The 15,376-nt window shown below is 41.0% G+C and overlaps 1 protein-coding gene across 3 annotated transcripts; it reads left to right on the top strand.

Moving 5' to 3' along the window:
- Positions 1-5,679: 5,679 nt before the first annotated feature.
- On the top strand, positions 5,680-9,205 carry LOC123185233 (uncharacterized). Of its 3 annotated transcripts, XR_006493238.1 has the most exons (6): positions 5,680-6,386; positions 6,543-6,639; positions 7,187-7,746; positions 7,834-7,948; positions 8,462-8,535; positions 8,671-9,205. XR_006493238.1 is itself a non-coding variant. In XM_044597187.1 (4 exons), exons 2-4 carry the CDS (start codon positions 7,651-7,653, stop codon positions 8,725-8,727), a joined length of 429 nt encoding a protein of 142 aa, XP_044453122.1. In that variant the 5' UTR covers positions 6,406-6,639; positions 7,187-7,650; the 3' UTR covers positions 8,728-9,205. The 3 variants fall into 3 exon arrangements, 1 of the variants encoding a protein (XP_044453122.1); XR_006493237.1 differs by having other exon boundaries at positions 7,187-7,948; XM_044597187.1 differs by lacking the exon at positions 5,680-6,386 and having other exon boundaries at positions 6,406-6,639; positions 7,187-7,948.
- The last annotated feature ends 6,171 nt before the right edge of the window (positions 9,206-15,376 follow it).

The raw sequence follows: 15,376 nt of genomic DNA, 5'->3' as shown, positions 1-15,376 counted from the left end.
CTTCTATCACAGATCTGAAGGCAAGATTTTCGTTGCTAAAATCGGATCCTTTCTAGAGAAGGAGTTTCTCTCGAAAGAAGTGAGTGGGAGGAAAGTAGAACTTGATGAGATAACTGTATCTACTCCCTTATTGGAAAGTAGTTCATCACAAGAACCGGTTCCTGTGACAACTACACCAATTAGTGAGGAAGCTAATGATATTGATCATGAAACTTCAGATCAAGTTTTTACTGAACCTCGTAGGTCTACCAGAGTAAGATCCGCACCATAGTGGTATGGAAATCCTATTCTGGAAGTCATGTTACTAGACCATGATGAACCTACGAACTATGAGGAAGCGATGATGAGCCCAGATTCCGCAAAATGGCTAGAGGCCATGAAATCTGAGATAGGATCCATGTATGAAAACAAAAGTATGGACTTTGGTTGACTTGCCCGATGATCGGCAAGCCATTGAGAATAAATGGATCTTTAAGAAGAAGACTGACGCTGATGGTAATGTTACTGTCTACAAAGCTCGACTTGTTGCAAAAGGTTTTCGACAAGTTCAAGGGGTTGACTACGATGAGACTTTCTCACCCGTAGCGATGCTTAAGTCTGTCCGAATCATGTTGGCTATTGCTGCATTTCATGATTATGAAATTTGGCAAATGGATGTCAAGACTGCATTCTTGAATGGATTTCTAGAAGAAGAGTTGTATATGATGCAACCTGAAGGTTTCGTTGATCCAAAAAGTGCTAACAAAGTGTGCAAGCTCCAACGTTCCATTTATGGACTGGTGCAAGCATCTCGGAGTTGGAATAAACGTTTTGATAGTGTGATCAAAGCATATGGTTTTATACAGAATTTTGGAGAAGCCTGTATTTACAAGAAAGTGAGTGGGAGCTCTGTAGCATTTCTAGTTTTATATGTTGATGACATATTATTAATTGGAAATGATATAGAATTTCTGGATAGCATAAAGGGATACTTGAATAAAAGTTTTTCTATGAAAGACCTCGGTGAAGCTGCTTACATATTGGGCATCAAGATCTATAGAGATAGATCAAGACGCTTAATAGGACTTTCACAAAGTACATACCTTGACAAATTTTTTGAAAAAGTTCAAAATGGATCAGGCAAAGAAAGGATTCTTGCCTGTGCTACAAGGTGTAAAGTTGAGTCAAACTCAATGCCCGACCACAGCAGAAGATAGAGAGAAAATGAAAGATGTTCCCTATGCTTCAGCCATAGGCTCTATCATGTATGCAATGCTGTGTACCAGACCTGACGTATGCTTAGCAATAAGCTTGGCAGGTAGGTACCAAAGTAATCCAGGAGTGGATCACTGGACAGCGGTCAAGAACATCCTGAAATACCTGAAAAGGACTAAGGATATGTTTCTCGTATATGGAGGTGACAAAGAGCTAGTCGTAAATGGTTACGTCGATGCAAGCTTTGACACTGATCCGGACGATTCTAAATCGCAGACCGGATACGTGTTTTTATTAAACGGTGGAGCTGTAAGTTGGTGCAGTTCTAAACAAAGCGTCGTGGCGGGATCTACATGTGAAGCGGAGTACATAGCTGCTTCTGAAGCAGCAAATGAAGGAGTCTGGATGAAGGAGTTCATTTCCGATCTAGGTGTCATACCTAGTGCATCGGGACCAATGAAGATCTTCTGTGACAATACTGGTGCAATTGCCTTGGCAAAGGAATCCACATTTCACAAGAGGACCAAGCACATCAAGAGACGCTTCAATTCCATTCGGGATCAAGTCCAAGTGGGAGACATAGAGATTTGCAAGATACATACGGATCTGAATGTTGCAGACCCGTTGACTAAGCCTCTCTCACGATCAAAACATGATCAGCACCAAGACTCCATGGGTGTTAGAATCATTACTATGTAATCTAGATTATTGACTCTAGTGCAAGTGGGAGACTGAAGGAAATATGCCCTAGAGGCAATAATAAAGTTATTATTTATTTCCTCATTTCATGATAAATGTTTATTATTCATGCTAGAATTGTATTAACCGGAAACATGATACATGTGTGAATACATAGACAAACATATAGTCACTAGTATGCCTCTACTTGACTAGCTCATTAATCAAAGATGGTTATGTTTCCTAACCATTGACATGTGTTGTCATTTGATTAATGGGATCACATCATTAGGAGAATGAGGTGATTGACATGACCCATCCCGTTAGCTTAGCACTTGATCGTTTAGTATTCTGCTATTGCTTCCTTCATGACTTATACATGTTCCTGTAACTATGAGAATTGTGTAACTCCCGTTTGCCGGAGGAACACTTTGGGTACTACCAAACGTCACAACGTAACTGGGTGATTATAAAGGAGTACTACAGGTGTCTCCGAAGGTACATGTTGAGTTAGCATAATTCGAGATTAGGTTTTGTCACTCCGATTGTCGGAGAGGTATCTCTGGGCCCTCTCGGCAATGCTCATCACCTAAGCCTTGCAAGCATGTAACTAATGAGTTAGTTATAAGATGAAGTATTACAGAACGAGTAAAGAGACTTGTCGATAACGAGATTGAACTAGGTATTGGATACCGACGATTGAATCTCGGACAAGTAACATACCGATGACAAAGGGAACAACGTATGTTGTTATGCGGTTTGACCGATAAAGATCTTCGTAGAATATGTAGGAACCAATATCGGCATCCAGGTCCCGCTATTGGTTATTGACCAGAGATGTGTCTCAGTCATGTCTACATCGTTCTCGAACCATAGGGTCCGCACGCTTAAGGTTTCGATGACAGTTATATTATGAGTTTATGTATTTTGATGTACCGAAGGTTGTTTGGAGTCCCGGATATGATTGCGGACATGACGAGGAGTCTCGAAATGGTCGAGACATAAAGATTGATATATTGGACGGATATATTTGGACACCGGAAAGGTTCCGGAGAAGTTTGGAGCCCCGGGAGGTTACCGGAACCCCCCGGGAGGTATATGGGCCTTATTGGGCCCATGTAGGAAGAAGAGAGAAGGAGCAAGGGAGGGGGCGCGCCCCCCCAAGCCCAATCCGAATTGGGGAGGGGGGCCGGCCCCCCCTTTCCTTTCTCCTTCCCCCTCTTCCTATTACTACTACTAGTACTACTTCCTAATACTAGTACTCTTTCCTTCCCCCTCCAAATAAGATAAGGAAAAGAGAGGGAAACCTACTTGGAGTAGGTTTCCCCCTCCTCATGGCGCGCTCCCCCTAGGGCCGGCCACCTCCTCCCTCCCTCCTTTATATACGGGGGTAAGGGGGCACCCTAGAACACACAAGTTGATCATTGATCGTTCCTTAGCCGTGTGCGGTGCCCCCCTCCACGATATTACACCTCGGTCATATTGTAGCGGTGCTTAGGCGAAGCCCTGCAACAGGAGAACATCAAGATCGTCACCACGCCGTCGTGCTGACAGAACTCCCCCTCGGCGCCTCTGCTGGATCGGAGATCGAGGGTGCGTCATCGAGCTGTACGCGTGTCAAGAACTCGGAGGTGCCGGAGTAACGGTACTTGGATCGGTTGAACCGGAGGACGTACGACTACTTCCTCTACGTTGCGTCAACGCTTCCGCTTCGGTCTACGAGGGTACGTAGACAACACTCTCCCCTCGTTGCTATATCATCACCATGATCTTGCATGTGCGTAGGAAATTTTTTGAAATTACTACGTTCCCCAACAAATAGGCTGCCCCTCCACTAATTAACTGAAGGTAAAATCGGTTAAAGAAAATCATAATGGCTTTAATTTGGTTACCATCCTACCACGGCCCCGTACGCGCCTGCTTCTAAACTCACTAATTAATGATAGTAAAAAATATAGAATAGATGGTAATGGATGAAATACTTTACCAAGCAATATATTACGGGTGGTCTGATCCATTGTCTAGTAAAAAAAGATTTACTACACGTGCCTTGCTCATGTAGTAAATCGTTTTTTTATCCATGTGCCTTGCTCACTAATTATTGGCAGTAAAAGGATGCAGTAGATGGTAATGAAAGAAAATGTTTTATCAAGCCAAAAATTAGTGATGGTTCAATCTGTCACCCGGTAAAACTAGTAAAAACATGCTGAAATCTAGTAATAAATTAGTACATGTGAGAAATCTAATGGTCATGGTTGTTAAGAATTGTAAAATAAAGTGAACATGTGGTAATGTTAAAAATCATGTGGCTTATAGTCAATGCATGGAAAGTAAGCATATCTTAGTGGTTCTCCAATTAATTGGTTTATATTATATTGGTAATGCAATTACCATCTACTAGTATAGTGCTTACAGCCCTAATTGTAGTAACACAATGTGTACTTTACAGTAATTTTTAATGTAGGAGACTTCGACCAAGTAATGGGAGCATTTGGTTATACCGTAATATTTATGGCAATCTAGTAATCGTTACTATGTTTGTTAGCAACTCCGTTACTGCATTGCATGGATGTATTACTATGTAAATGTTTCGAAATCATGGATAGCTAAATTAATCATCCCACAATGGAGATGGTAATCCATTACTACATTCCATTAGATTTTACGAGGAATTTTTCTATAGCTAGATTTATTGTCCCACGGAGTGTTGACGTAATTCATTACTATCTTTCATTGTCGTTTTTACGAGGATTTTCCACATGCGGTCATAGAGGCACGCATAACAGGGATGGTTCGGGCTAATTAGTGTCGGGTCGCGCTATTTGTCACCCTGGGTGAGGAATAGTTATTTTTCACTCCCTTTCAATTTTGACATCAATGCAACTTATTTTTACGTTTCGTAAATTTTGTGTTATTTTATACTAAAAAGAGAACGTAAGAAAATATGTATTCGTCGTAAAAAATATTTTATGTTACGTAAAATTACGAATGTAAGAACATAGTGTAAAACGTACATAAAATGTGATTTTTCTGATCTTATAACCTTTTTTATATCAAATTTTACATATTGAATCAATATGCATGTAACTATTTATATTGTAAAAGTAATTTATTTAGGAAGCGATCGTAATATTACCTCGGGTGAAAAATAATTTATTCTACACCCTGTGTGTTGAATAATAACACTATATATATATATATATATATATATATGAAAATGGTTATGTACTCCTGGGAGTACGTATTTTCGCTTCTCATATACCACATAGATAAATCTTTTATACCACTTTATTATTTTTAATATACTTCATTAGTAATTATTAGATACCCCAAAATGAGTTCCATAAAAAAATTCATGTGAGTCTACATATTTTTAAATGTTTACGTATATACTGATGTGTTTGTACGTGAAAAAGGTATATTATAAAAAGTACGCCGCAGATGATATTTTTTCAACTAAACTCATATTGGGGTATCTTAGAATATTTAATGAAGTATATTGAAAATAATAAAGAGGTATAATTAATGCGTATATGAGGTATATTGAGAATGGGAGTACATACTCTCAGAAGTACAGAAGAGGAGTCATATATATATATATATATATATATATATATATATATATATATATAGAGAGAGAGAGAGAGAGAGAGAAAGAGAGGCTATTTTGTTACTAGTAACAGAATAATATTCTGTTACCCCCTCCGCCCTATAGGGCCCGATCAGACGAAAACCCTGCTAACCTAAGAAACAAAGCCCACTTACTAATGTTCTCATTAACCCAGTACCACGCCCCCGATCTCCCAGCGCGCCGTCGTCCGCCCCTGCCCCAGCGCGCCGTCGACCGGCCCCTGCCCCAGCGCGCCGCCGTCCGCCCCTGCCGCAGCGCGCTGTCGACCGGCCCTGCCCCAGCGCGCCGCCGTCCGGTCCCTGCCCCAGCGCGCCGCCGTCCGCCCTTGGCCCAGCGCGCCGCCGACCGGTCCCTTCCCGGCGCGCCGTCGACCGACCCTGCCCCAGCGCGCCGCCGTCCGGTCCCTGCCCCAGCGCGCCGCCGTCCGCCCTTGGCCCAGCGCGCCGCCGACCGGTCCCTTCCAGCGCGCCGTCGACCGGCCCTGCCCCAGGGCGCCGCCGTCCGGTCCCTGCCCCAGCGCGCCGCCGTCCGCCCTTGGCCCAGCGCGCCGCCGACCGGTCCCTTCCCAGCGCGCCGTCGACCGGCCCTGCCCCAGCGCGATGCCATCCGCCCTTGGCCCAGCGCGCCGCCACCACACCCCCTCCCCTAGTGTGCCGCCGCCACGACCTCCCTCCCCAGCGCACGCTGTCCGTCCTTCTTCCCCACCGCGTGCAGGCAGTTCAACGTGCGACCATGGGCCGTTCAATGTCTCCGCCGTGGACAGGCCCTATACCTCCTTCTGGTTGCCTGTCATCCCGGTGTGGCCAGGGCGTTGGGTTCGCCGCCAGTGTGACCACCAGTCCAACCCGGCCGCCCTAGGCCGTTCACTCATCGCAGCTTCCAGGTCCCCGCCCACCCCCCTTCTTTCTTCTTCACCGCATAAGCTTTTGCTGAGTGCATGCCATGTGTTTGCTAAAATGTCTCAGTGCACTCGCCTACTAGTTTTGATATGTTCATGTTCGTTTTTAGCTAATGTCAAATCTGGTTTCGCTTGAGGCAGGGACAAAGAAGTGAGCAAAAGGAGAAATTGATCAATTGCTCATTATGCAGCGGTGGTTTTCCTATGCACATGTTGACACAACGTATCATCAAAATGGGTAATGATCAAAATGCCTCTCATAGGATTTGCTATAAATGTGTACACCTTTGTAGGCTTTTTTAGTTGCTAGCAAACATAGATTTGTAGAAGTTCAACATAAAAAAGTGAAATCAGTTAGTTGATGGAAAATAATTCACTTAGATATGTATACACTGCAGTAGCAGTTTGATTCAAAAAATTCTATAGTTTGTTAAACAAAAAATAAAAACACATACTACGGTTTAGGGCCTAGACCACAAAAATTTCAGTAACTAAAACAGTTCAAAAATTAGGTACAATGGTAGTTCAGAGTTCAAATATAGTTGCCGTCAGATAATTGGAACTTTTCAGATGTTGAGAGGGAGAAATGCACTGCTCAATTCAAAAAATAGCTGAATGAAAGAACTATAGCTTTCTGTATGCTTGTTTTGTGTTCTTGCATCAAGTGACACCAAACCTATTTGATGGAATATTCACAAGGAATGATCACACACAAGTGACACACTCAGTCAGAATCTAATTTTGGATCAGTGCAATTCTTATTTTCCATGTGTTCTGCATTTTAGGTGGCGGAGAACCAGTAAGTGCTACTACTGGTGTACGCCAAGTTCAAGGATTTTCCCATGCTCGAGCATACACTGGCTCTGACCTCCACCCGTTGCCGCATGCCTGGGATCCGCAACCTCCGACCTCACATGTGGACCTCGGCTGGCTTCTCTACCCCGAGTGTCGCCGCCGGTCTCCCTGCAGCATGGCTTCGGTTCCCTGCTCCGGATGCGTCTGCGCCAACCATCTCTACGAGGCACTCGACACCCTGCAACATGACCTCTCCAAGGCCATGCCTTATGCTTCAGCAGCAAAAAGTGGAGCCTGCTGGAGGAGTCACGGGGTCAAGGACCTCCAGCTCAACAGTCCAACTGGTTCCTTTATGGCTGGTCGCTCAAGGAGCTGAGTGCAAGCCGCTCCTTGCAGCAAGCTGCTACTGCACCTAGGACTGCCCGGCACAGCCGCATCCTTTCTGTTGTTGCTGATGCATGCCCCTAAACAGCTACCAATTGCTGCTATTGTTGCCTCTATTTTCTATCTGAAGTTCAGTTCTAGTGCGGTGACTAGCGAAGCTAGAGAGGTACTGAATGTTGATTCGACCATAACCCTTACGCACACCTTTAATGTTGCTAGTGGTGGTGTTTATGTTGTTACTTCGATCGAGAAGGAAGTAGGAAGGAGAAGGAGAAGGAGCAGACTAGCAACCTTGACGTGGAGGAGAACGAGGAGGCCAAGCATGCCGCCCAAGGTGCCCCTCAACGAACTGCTCAAGCTCGACAAAGGTAGCTGCCGCAGCGCAATCAGTAATCAAATTGATTCATTTTGTTCGTTTCCTTCCATTCAATCTGGGGAACAATCAATTGTTCTTTAATCTTAACTTGTTTTGTTTGATCTCAACTTCGAATCCATCAGCCAATTAATTGTTCTTTCCAGATACCTCTGCTCCCGACCCTCAATCCTATTGCATTACAGGAAGTGAGCGAGTTTGAGAGAGATTTGAGAGATGAATGTGTATGTGGGGTTGCTACTGCTATGTATTCTGGTTTGGCATTTACAGAAAGTGAGAATAAATTCAGGAAGATGAATGTGCATGCTGCTGCACTACTGTGTTTGTTGTTTTTAGAAAGTTGATTGCTATCAAAATTTTGTTGCTTAAAATGATGCTATTTGCTGATCGATGCATATTTACATAAAAACTCTGAAAAAGTTTGGACAGAACCCCCTAGATCATTCGAACGCCAAACCCTGTTAACTTCCCCTTGAAAAAAATCTTATCTTGTTCCTATTTTTTGCAGGTTGCAGCAAAAACAAGTTGCCAAAGTCAAAGTCCCTAAAAAGCCTATTCTTTGCATCTTCAGTACTCACTCAGGTGAGGTCTGAATTTCTTCTAAATCTGAAGTTCAAGTTCTTTGAAAATTTGGCAACAGTTCGATGAAAAGGTTTACCTCAGTACAAAAGTATGGGTACCCAACCAATTTCTGAACAATGTTTCTACTTTCTGCAGGTCCTTGTTGCGATGAGAGCAGTAGCGGAGCTACAGCCCCAAACCTGGGCGGGCTAGTACAAAGAAAGCCAACTATTTTTATCAGCTTGGTCTAATTTACCCATCAACCTCCATTAAACTTGCTACAACATGGGCGGGCCATAGCCTATTTCGCCAAGAGGTAGCTCCGCTAGTGGATGAGAGGGATGACTAGAATGCTCAAAGAAATATATTTACTTGACCCATAGGTGGTATAGTTTTATTGATCTCCTTTGTAATACTGTGTGGACTAGAAAATGGATTATTTTAATATCTTGCGATTTCTAGTCAAGTTTTTGTGCCCAAGCTGAGCTTATTTTGTCCCTGTACAGTAATAATTAGTGTGTTAATTGTGCATTCCAGAGTTTTGATAGAAATGGTACTTCATTTGGTTTGTGATAATTAAACTTACGCATCACCGTATGTCTATGTTGATGCTTGTAATTTATCTACTTTGTGTTCCCGGGATTTCTTTTATAGGTCTCTATTACAGAGTGCCGAGAGGGATGATATTAAATGTCGAACTTATGTTTTCGTGTGTAGTTGGTAAGATGTATACTGCACATCAGTGTAGTGAGAGAAATAAAAAAATGCAGTTAATTATTTTAGATGTTAGATTGTCTAGTGATTTTGTTTCACACAAATTGCAAAAAAAGGTCACACTTTCTTTCGTACTTAGTTCATGCGATCAGTTGTTATAAGTTCGAAGAAGTTTATAATACCTCCAAAGGACTATGAGATTTTTTTTGCATCAAGTGACACTACATCTGTTTTGATAGGATGTCCACAAGGAATGATCTTCCATGACAACTAACTCATGTGAATTCCTCCACTAAACTATAGTTTGGCCAGTTAATATTTCAGTAACATGCTCATTTCCGTTTGCTCATTTTAGTCCAGTACAATTTATTATTTTAGTTCAGTCCAAAGAACTTATTTTAACTGTGCAATATACATTGTTTGCAAAGATGAATATAGTTGTTATAGCAAAAACAGTACAAACTTTTTAAAAGTTTCTTTTTGAACTTCTCCCAATTAATATACATGAACTTGATTTTCTTTTTACATGTACTTACAGCAGCTCGTTGGATTTTGTGCGTCTGCTTGTAACACAATCAGTTCATATCTCGGGAGACCATAAGTTCAAGTTCACTAGTATTTACAAATGCTGGTAGCAGTGCTAGCATTTAAAAACTTGTGACCTAAGAATTAAGCTTGCATCTTGTTACTTCTATGGAGGCACTAACCTTTTCATTTTTTTAGACCAACCACTGACCCGAGAATTAGCCATGGTGGTGATCGAGGGAGAACACTCGGCTAGAGGGGTTCCCAAATTAGTTGTGCATGGACGGCCACATCAAGCAGTAGTAAAGTTCATCATATGTAGACTAGTTATGAACTAAACATGCAACCTCCTCAATGTGCCTGATGATGCTTGACATACAAGTACATGCATTTGCCTGATATGCAAGTCTGTGTTGTTGGTATGGTCGTCGCGGAGTATTGCAGCGGCACATAGTGGCTCTTCGAGCTGCAAGACTTGCATCCGTTAGCTAGCACCAAATTCTGCTACTGCTCCGACCACTCATGCCAAGAACAGAGAGCACAATTCGCAAGGTTCAGAGCAATCTGTCATAGTTGATTCAGTGTCTAGGTCTAGTGGAATCCCAAAGGTGCGTGCAAATCTATGAAATTGCTATGTATGGGATGAGTTTTGTTTGTTGTGAGTAATGGACTAATGGTTATCTGCTGCTCCTTTTTGTCAAGAATTTGTAACGAGTTTCAGTTCTGATTTCACTCGCTCACAGTACCATTGTTCTTCATAGCACACCACCTGTTTGTGCAAATACCTATGAGAGGATACCATACAATGGAGATGAAAAGGTGTGTTCAAAATAATGTCAAACAACCTGCTCCTTTCAAACATTTTGGATAAGTGCAAAAATGAACGTTTGCAAGTTCAAAACAACTAGTTCAATAAGGTATTCAGAGAGCTTTTTCAGATAAAAGTTTTCCTGCAATTATCATTTTTCGTGTGTGATCATTTCTCCACTTAGAGCAATTTTCATGTGTGATCTGTACTTTAGGTGCTAATATAAGAATTCGTGTCCTCAGGGAGTTCATGTATTACTACCATAGGAGTTCAAAAACTACACAATGAAAAAGTACGCCCCGTAGTACATTTAAACAAAGATACTCTAGAAAGTTTATTGGAAAGAATACTTAACATGAGCGGCATGTTTGTTTTAGTGTGCCTAAAGAATGGTCCGAGGACACAAATGCATCATTTCTTTATTGTTTCTCTTGCTTATTAAGATCTAAATGGATAACTTATCTTGAACTGGATGTTGCTGCAGTTTGGGGATTTTATATTATATGGCATTTGGGGATTTTGCAGTCAAGTTTTATGAAAAGCTAGTAAGTTCAGACTCTGGAAGGAGAGATCATTGTTTGTTAAGGTCTGGTGTTTAGTTGGTGGTTATGTGGTACCTACACCATCACTTTTCATCAAGACCTCAAGAAGAGATATCATCTCAAGGTGAAAAAAAATCCTTTTACTGCTCCCTTTCTTCTATCACTCGTTCATCTTATTATATGCACACAAAATTCATGTCATCCTAAATTTGTTACACTGGTGCGGGAGCAAAAAATAGATGCACAAGTTCATCTTCAGTGACACACTCGGTTCAAATTCTAATTTTTAGTTAGTACAATTCTTATTATTTTAGTTCAGCGTCGATTTCTGACTTCCTCGGCCATCACCACCACCTCGTGTAAGTTCGCTGCCGAGAACAAGCATGACCACCTACAATCTCCAGTGGTCGCCTTGGCCGCCCTCGGCCATGAGCTCGTCCACCATGCTTACTCGCAGCCGTCCAAGTGGAGCATGGACATCAGTCCATGTAGAATTGAAGCCACCATCTTCACCAAGCAGAATGGTTGTGCTAGTTCAATTTTTTCAGTCCATCTTCTGTGTGCTATTCAGTACATCTAATGCCAAATCGTAAGTACAATTGCCTCATCTTCATATAACATAATTCAATTTATAATGTTGTTTACTGTCCTAATTTTTTGGTACCAGTAACCTTCCTATATACACACACAGCATCAGTTCAGCCGCTGTTATGGTAATAAGTAGTTTAGTAACTAGAAAAACAACAAAAAGTTGGTTCACTTTTTTTTCTCAGAAGCTTTTTTGGTTCACCTTGTATATGGTTTTTCAGTTGACCTTGTATATGCCTTTTCAGTTCATTGTACATGTTTCAAAAGGAGCTCCCTTAGTTTTAGTAGATGTGGAGATTGGTAAAATCTAAAGTTCAACTTTTCTGATGGGGCACTTCATAAAGCAAAGAAAAAAGAAAGCAGAGCAAAAGTGAAGAAAAAGAAAAGAAAACCAAAGTGGTTCTGAGAAGAAAATGCCTACTATCGAGTAATACATTCTCTCATTAGTCTATGGTTATTTGTTCATGAGAATGAAAAAACAGTGGTACTATACAAATTACGTGAGCTGTTCATATAAAAAAATGCCTCAGTTTGTGTAACATCAGTTCTAACTTTTATAGCTTGATAAATGATTAGAAGTCAATCTGAATTCATTTTGATCCATTCTCTTGTGATTTTAGGCTGAACTCCAATACTTGCATCCGCCACCCTAACGTTGGCGTGTTCCCTCAGTCCTCTCTCGACAAATCCAACAGTACAGGTTCTTCGGTGCGCCAAGTATTTCCTGCGGCGATGCCTGCATCATGGCCCATTGAGGAGATCTTGTGTATTCCAAATAGAAGAAATATTGCCAGTTCATGAATAGAGAATTTCTGTACCAGACTTAATACTAGTTTGGTGCGTATTCTATCTCCAGTCCATGAAAAATCACATAATAGTTGGTGTGTGTGCAGAAATATCATCAGTGCAAGTTTCAAAATTCTATAACTTTAGATATATCACCTAAATAAGTAATGATTTGCAGCGAGTTTATTCAAAATTCAGTAAAGTTTAGATATATCACCCTAATATCGTTAGTGCAAGTTTCAAAATTCTGTAAGTTTAGATATATCGTAAAGAAAAATCGACGAGTCACCATCTGCTTTATATTCATGTTCTCTGCAGCACAAGTAGCAAATGGGATTGACTGGGAGTGATCCCTGAACCATTTCATTAAAGTCCATGGTTTCCAACAATGCTAATGCTACTACTCCCTCCGTTCCGAATTACTTGTCTTGAATTTGTCTAGATACGGATGTATCTAGACTCATTTTAGTGCTAGATACCTCCGTATCTAGACAAATCCAAGACAAGTAATTCGGAACGGAGGGAGTAGAAAGGGGCTGGAGGTCATGAAGCCTCTTGGCTTCTCCAATTAGCATGTTTGGCCAGTCCCGAAGCTCCTCCTCAAGCTCTTCGATGATGATTGGGCGCCCATCAAGGACGAGAGCTACCTCATCCTTGTTGACACCATAGATTGCAAAAGCAATGAACCAATACCTACCACTACCCGTCATGTAAAAAATGCTACTTTCGTTTTTGTTAGCCTTCCTTAATTACCACTTGATGCTCACCTTTCCAATTGCAGTTTCCAAAAAAATTTAGAACTTCAGTCCAACTATGTTGCTTCTGCGATTATCCATATGTAGAAAATCACACTAAAGATTGTTTTGTTCTCTGAACCTAAACACATTTTTTCTTTGAGCTTAAATGCATTTATTCTCTGAACATAAACAGGATGGCTCTCTGAACTTAAGTGTGTGTGTTCTGTGTGTATTCTGTGAGTGTTAGTGAACAATATGATGTATTTTGTTCTTGTAGAATGAAAAAATGATGTATGCATTGCTTCTTGGCCCAGCTGAGAGAACCCTCATGTTAAAAAGTATAAAGCAATTTTGAAGCAATTCCTAGTGTCTTTCGAAGCATTCATGGTTAAAAAGCAACGACAACCTCCTCCGTTCGAGTTGAGCATTGGTCATCGTCCAAGTTGAGGACTAGGTGTCGTCCATGTTCAAAAAGGGTCGTATGCAAGTACAGAAGTTTGTTTTACTAAGAAAAATGTGGGGTTTTGACAATATTCTGTATGACTCATATGTTCAACCTTAGAACTTGGTGATATTCAGTATATTTTTCTATGACGAAGGCACACATGAAGTCCTGTGCAAATGGTTACCCCCTAGTGCTTCCAAGATTCATATTTTGTTTCTTGAAATGTGTTGTGTGCCTGTTTGATGAGGTAAAGCAAAGTAAAAGGTGAAAATGTCATTAAAAATACTTGGAAGTACAAATGTGGAAAATAAATAATTTCTGATTCTCGTCAGGTAGGAAGTTTGGAGAAGAAAACATAAGTTTTTAAAAGAAGGGAATGGTAAAAATGTAAGTCCGTTCAACTACATAAACCATGAAGGTACGATGTGTGATGACACCGTCAGTAAGGATAAGGATGAGAAAGAAAACTAAAAACTAAAACTAAAAGAACATCGAGTGATTATTTTTTGAGAAGTACAAACTCTCTAGTACCATAAGTACCATAAATAAGAAATAAAAAATTGCATCAGTTCTGACTCAAGGGACATTAAATTTGCAAAAAAATTGTACCAGTAAAAGTTCGAAGGAAAAAAGCAACTTAATAAATAGAAAAATGACAAGTTCACAACTACAAAAGTTGTACGTTCAAACATGACGTTTCAGATAAGTTTGGGAAAAAACTCAAATAAAAGAAAAGCCCACGGAAATTCAAATGGTAAAAGTTCAAGTCACAAAACGCGAGAAGTTCAAAAACATCGTTGCAAAAAAAGAGTTCAAAAAATAAACACACAAAACATTTTCTTTTTGAAAAAATATCATTCAATTCAAGATATAAACCATGCAACTCCGAGGACTATGATACCGTAAACCATTGAAAAATTACGAGGAAAACCATACCAAAAAAGAGTAAAGTCTAGTCTGCGAAAACACGATCATTACAAAACCATACAGACATCAGTTCAAGTAGATTTTTTGGAACCATTCAAAATTACTCTGTGAAAAATACCTCCTGAGTTCACACATACACATAGATCAATACGAGTACTCTGTTTTTTCTGACATGAAAACGATACGAAGCGTCTCACCGTATTTCAAATTATTCTTCACTAATTGCGAATTTGAGAAAACATTCAACCTGACTAAGTTTCACATTTTCAATGCTTTGCGTAGACGTTGAACCGAAATCTTTGGCCTCTTTGAAAAGTTTCGCGTTTGACAATTCTTTGTGAAATTTCGTGGATAAGCAAATAAGCACTCTGGCCCTTTCAAACAGTAAATGGATTTGGATTCGTGGGCAACAATAATTAATGGATGCAAATAAGCAATCTAGCCCTTTCTCTCAAAAAATAGAAATCGAAAACTTGTTATATACACAATTAAGGAACAAATTGTCTTCTCTGTTTCTTCCCAAATCCCCTTGTTAGAGACCAAACCAAAATGAAGCCTCCTCAGCGCTTTGGATTTTCAGCCATCCGATCGGAAGTCCCTCGCGATACCGACCGTCCGATCTCATGCCTGATCGCCGTGAGCCATCCGATTTTGACTCGATCGACCTGGGCCGTCGAATAAAATTCGAGTTGCAACAAAATGTAAATACGATGCCCCCACCAGGGCATTTTGGTCATTTCTCTTAGGAGGGGTATAAAAGGGGCCGCTGCCAAGGGAGACCTAGCCGCCT

Source organism: Triticum aestivum, chromosome 2A, assembly GCF_018294505.1.
Source record: "Triticum aestivum cultivar Chinese Spring chromosome 2A, IWGSC CS RefSeq v2.1, whole genome shotgun sequence".
Classification (NCBI taxonomy): domain Eukaryota; kingdom Viridiplantae; phylum Streptophyta; class Magnoliopsida; order Poales; family Poaceae; genus Triticum; species Triticum aestivum.
The sequence above is the reverse complement of the archived record's forward strand: the minus strand, read 5'-3'. Positions and strand labels throughout refer to the sequence as shown.

Coding starts and splice junctions, on each gene's coding strand:
- LOC123185233 (XM_044597187.1), top strand. CDS start 7,651: ATGCATGCCCCTAAACAGCTACCAATTGCTGCTATTGTTGCCTCTATT. Junction 7,949..8,461: donor ACTGCTCAAGCTCGACAAAG/GTAGCTGCCGCA, acceptor TATTTTTTGCAG/GTTGCAGCAAAAACAAGTTG. Junction 8,536..8,670: donor CATCTTCAGTACTCACTCAG/GTGAGGTCTGAA, acceptor TACTTTCTGCAG/GTCCTTGTTGCGATGAGAGC.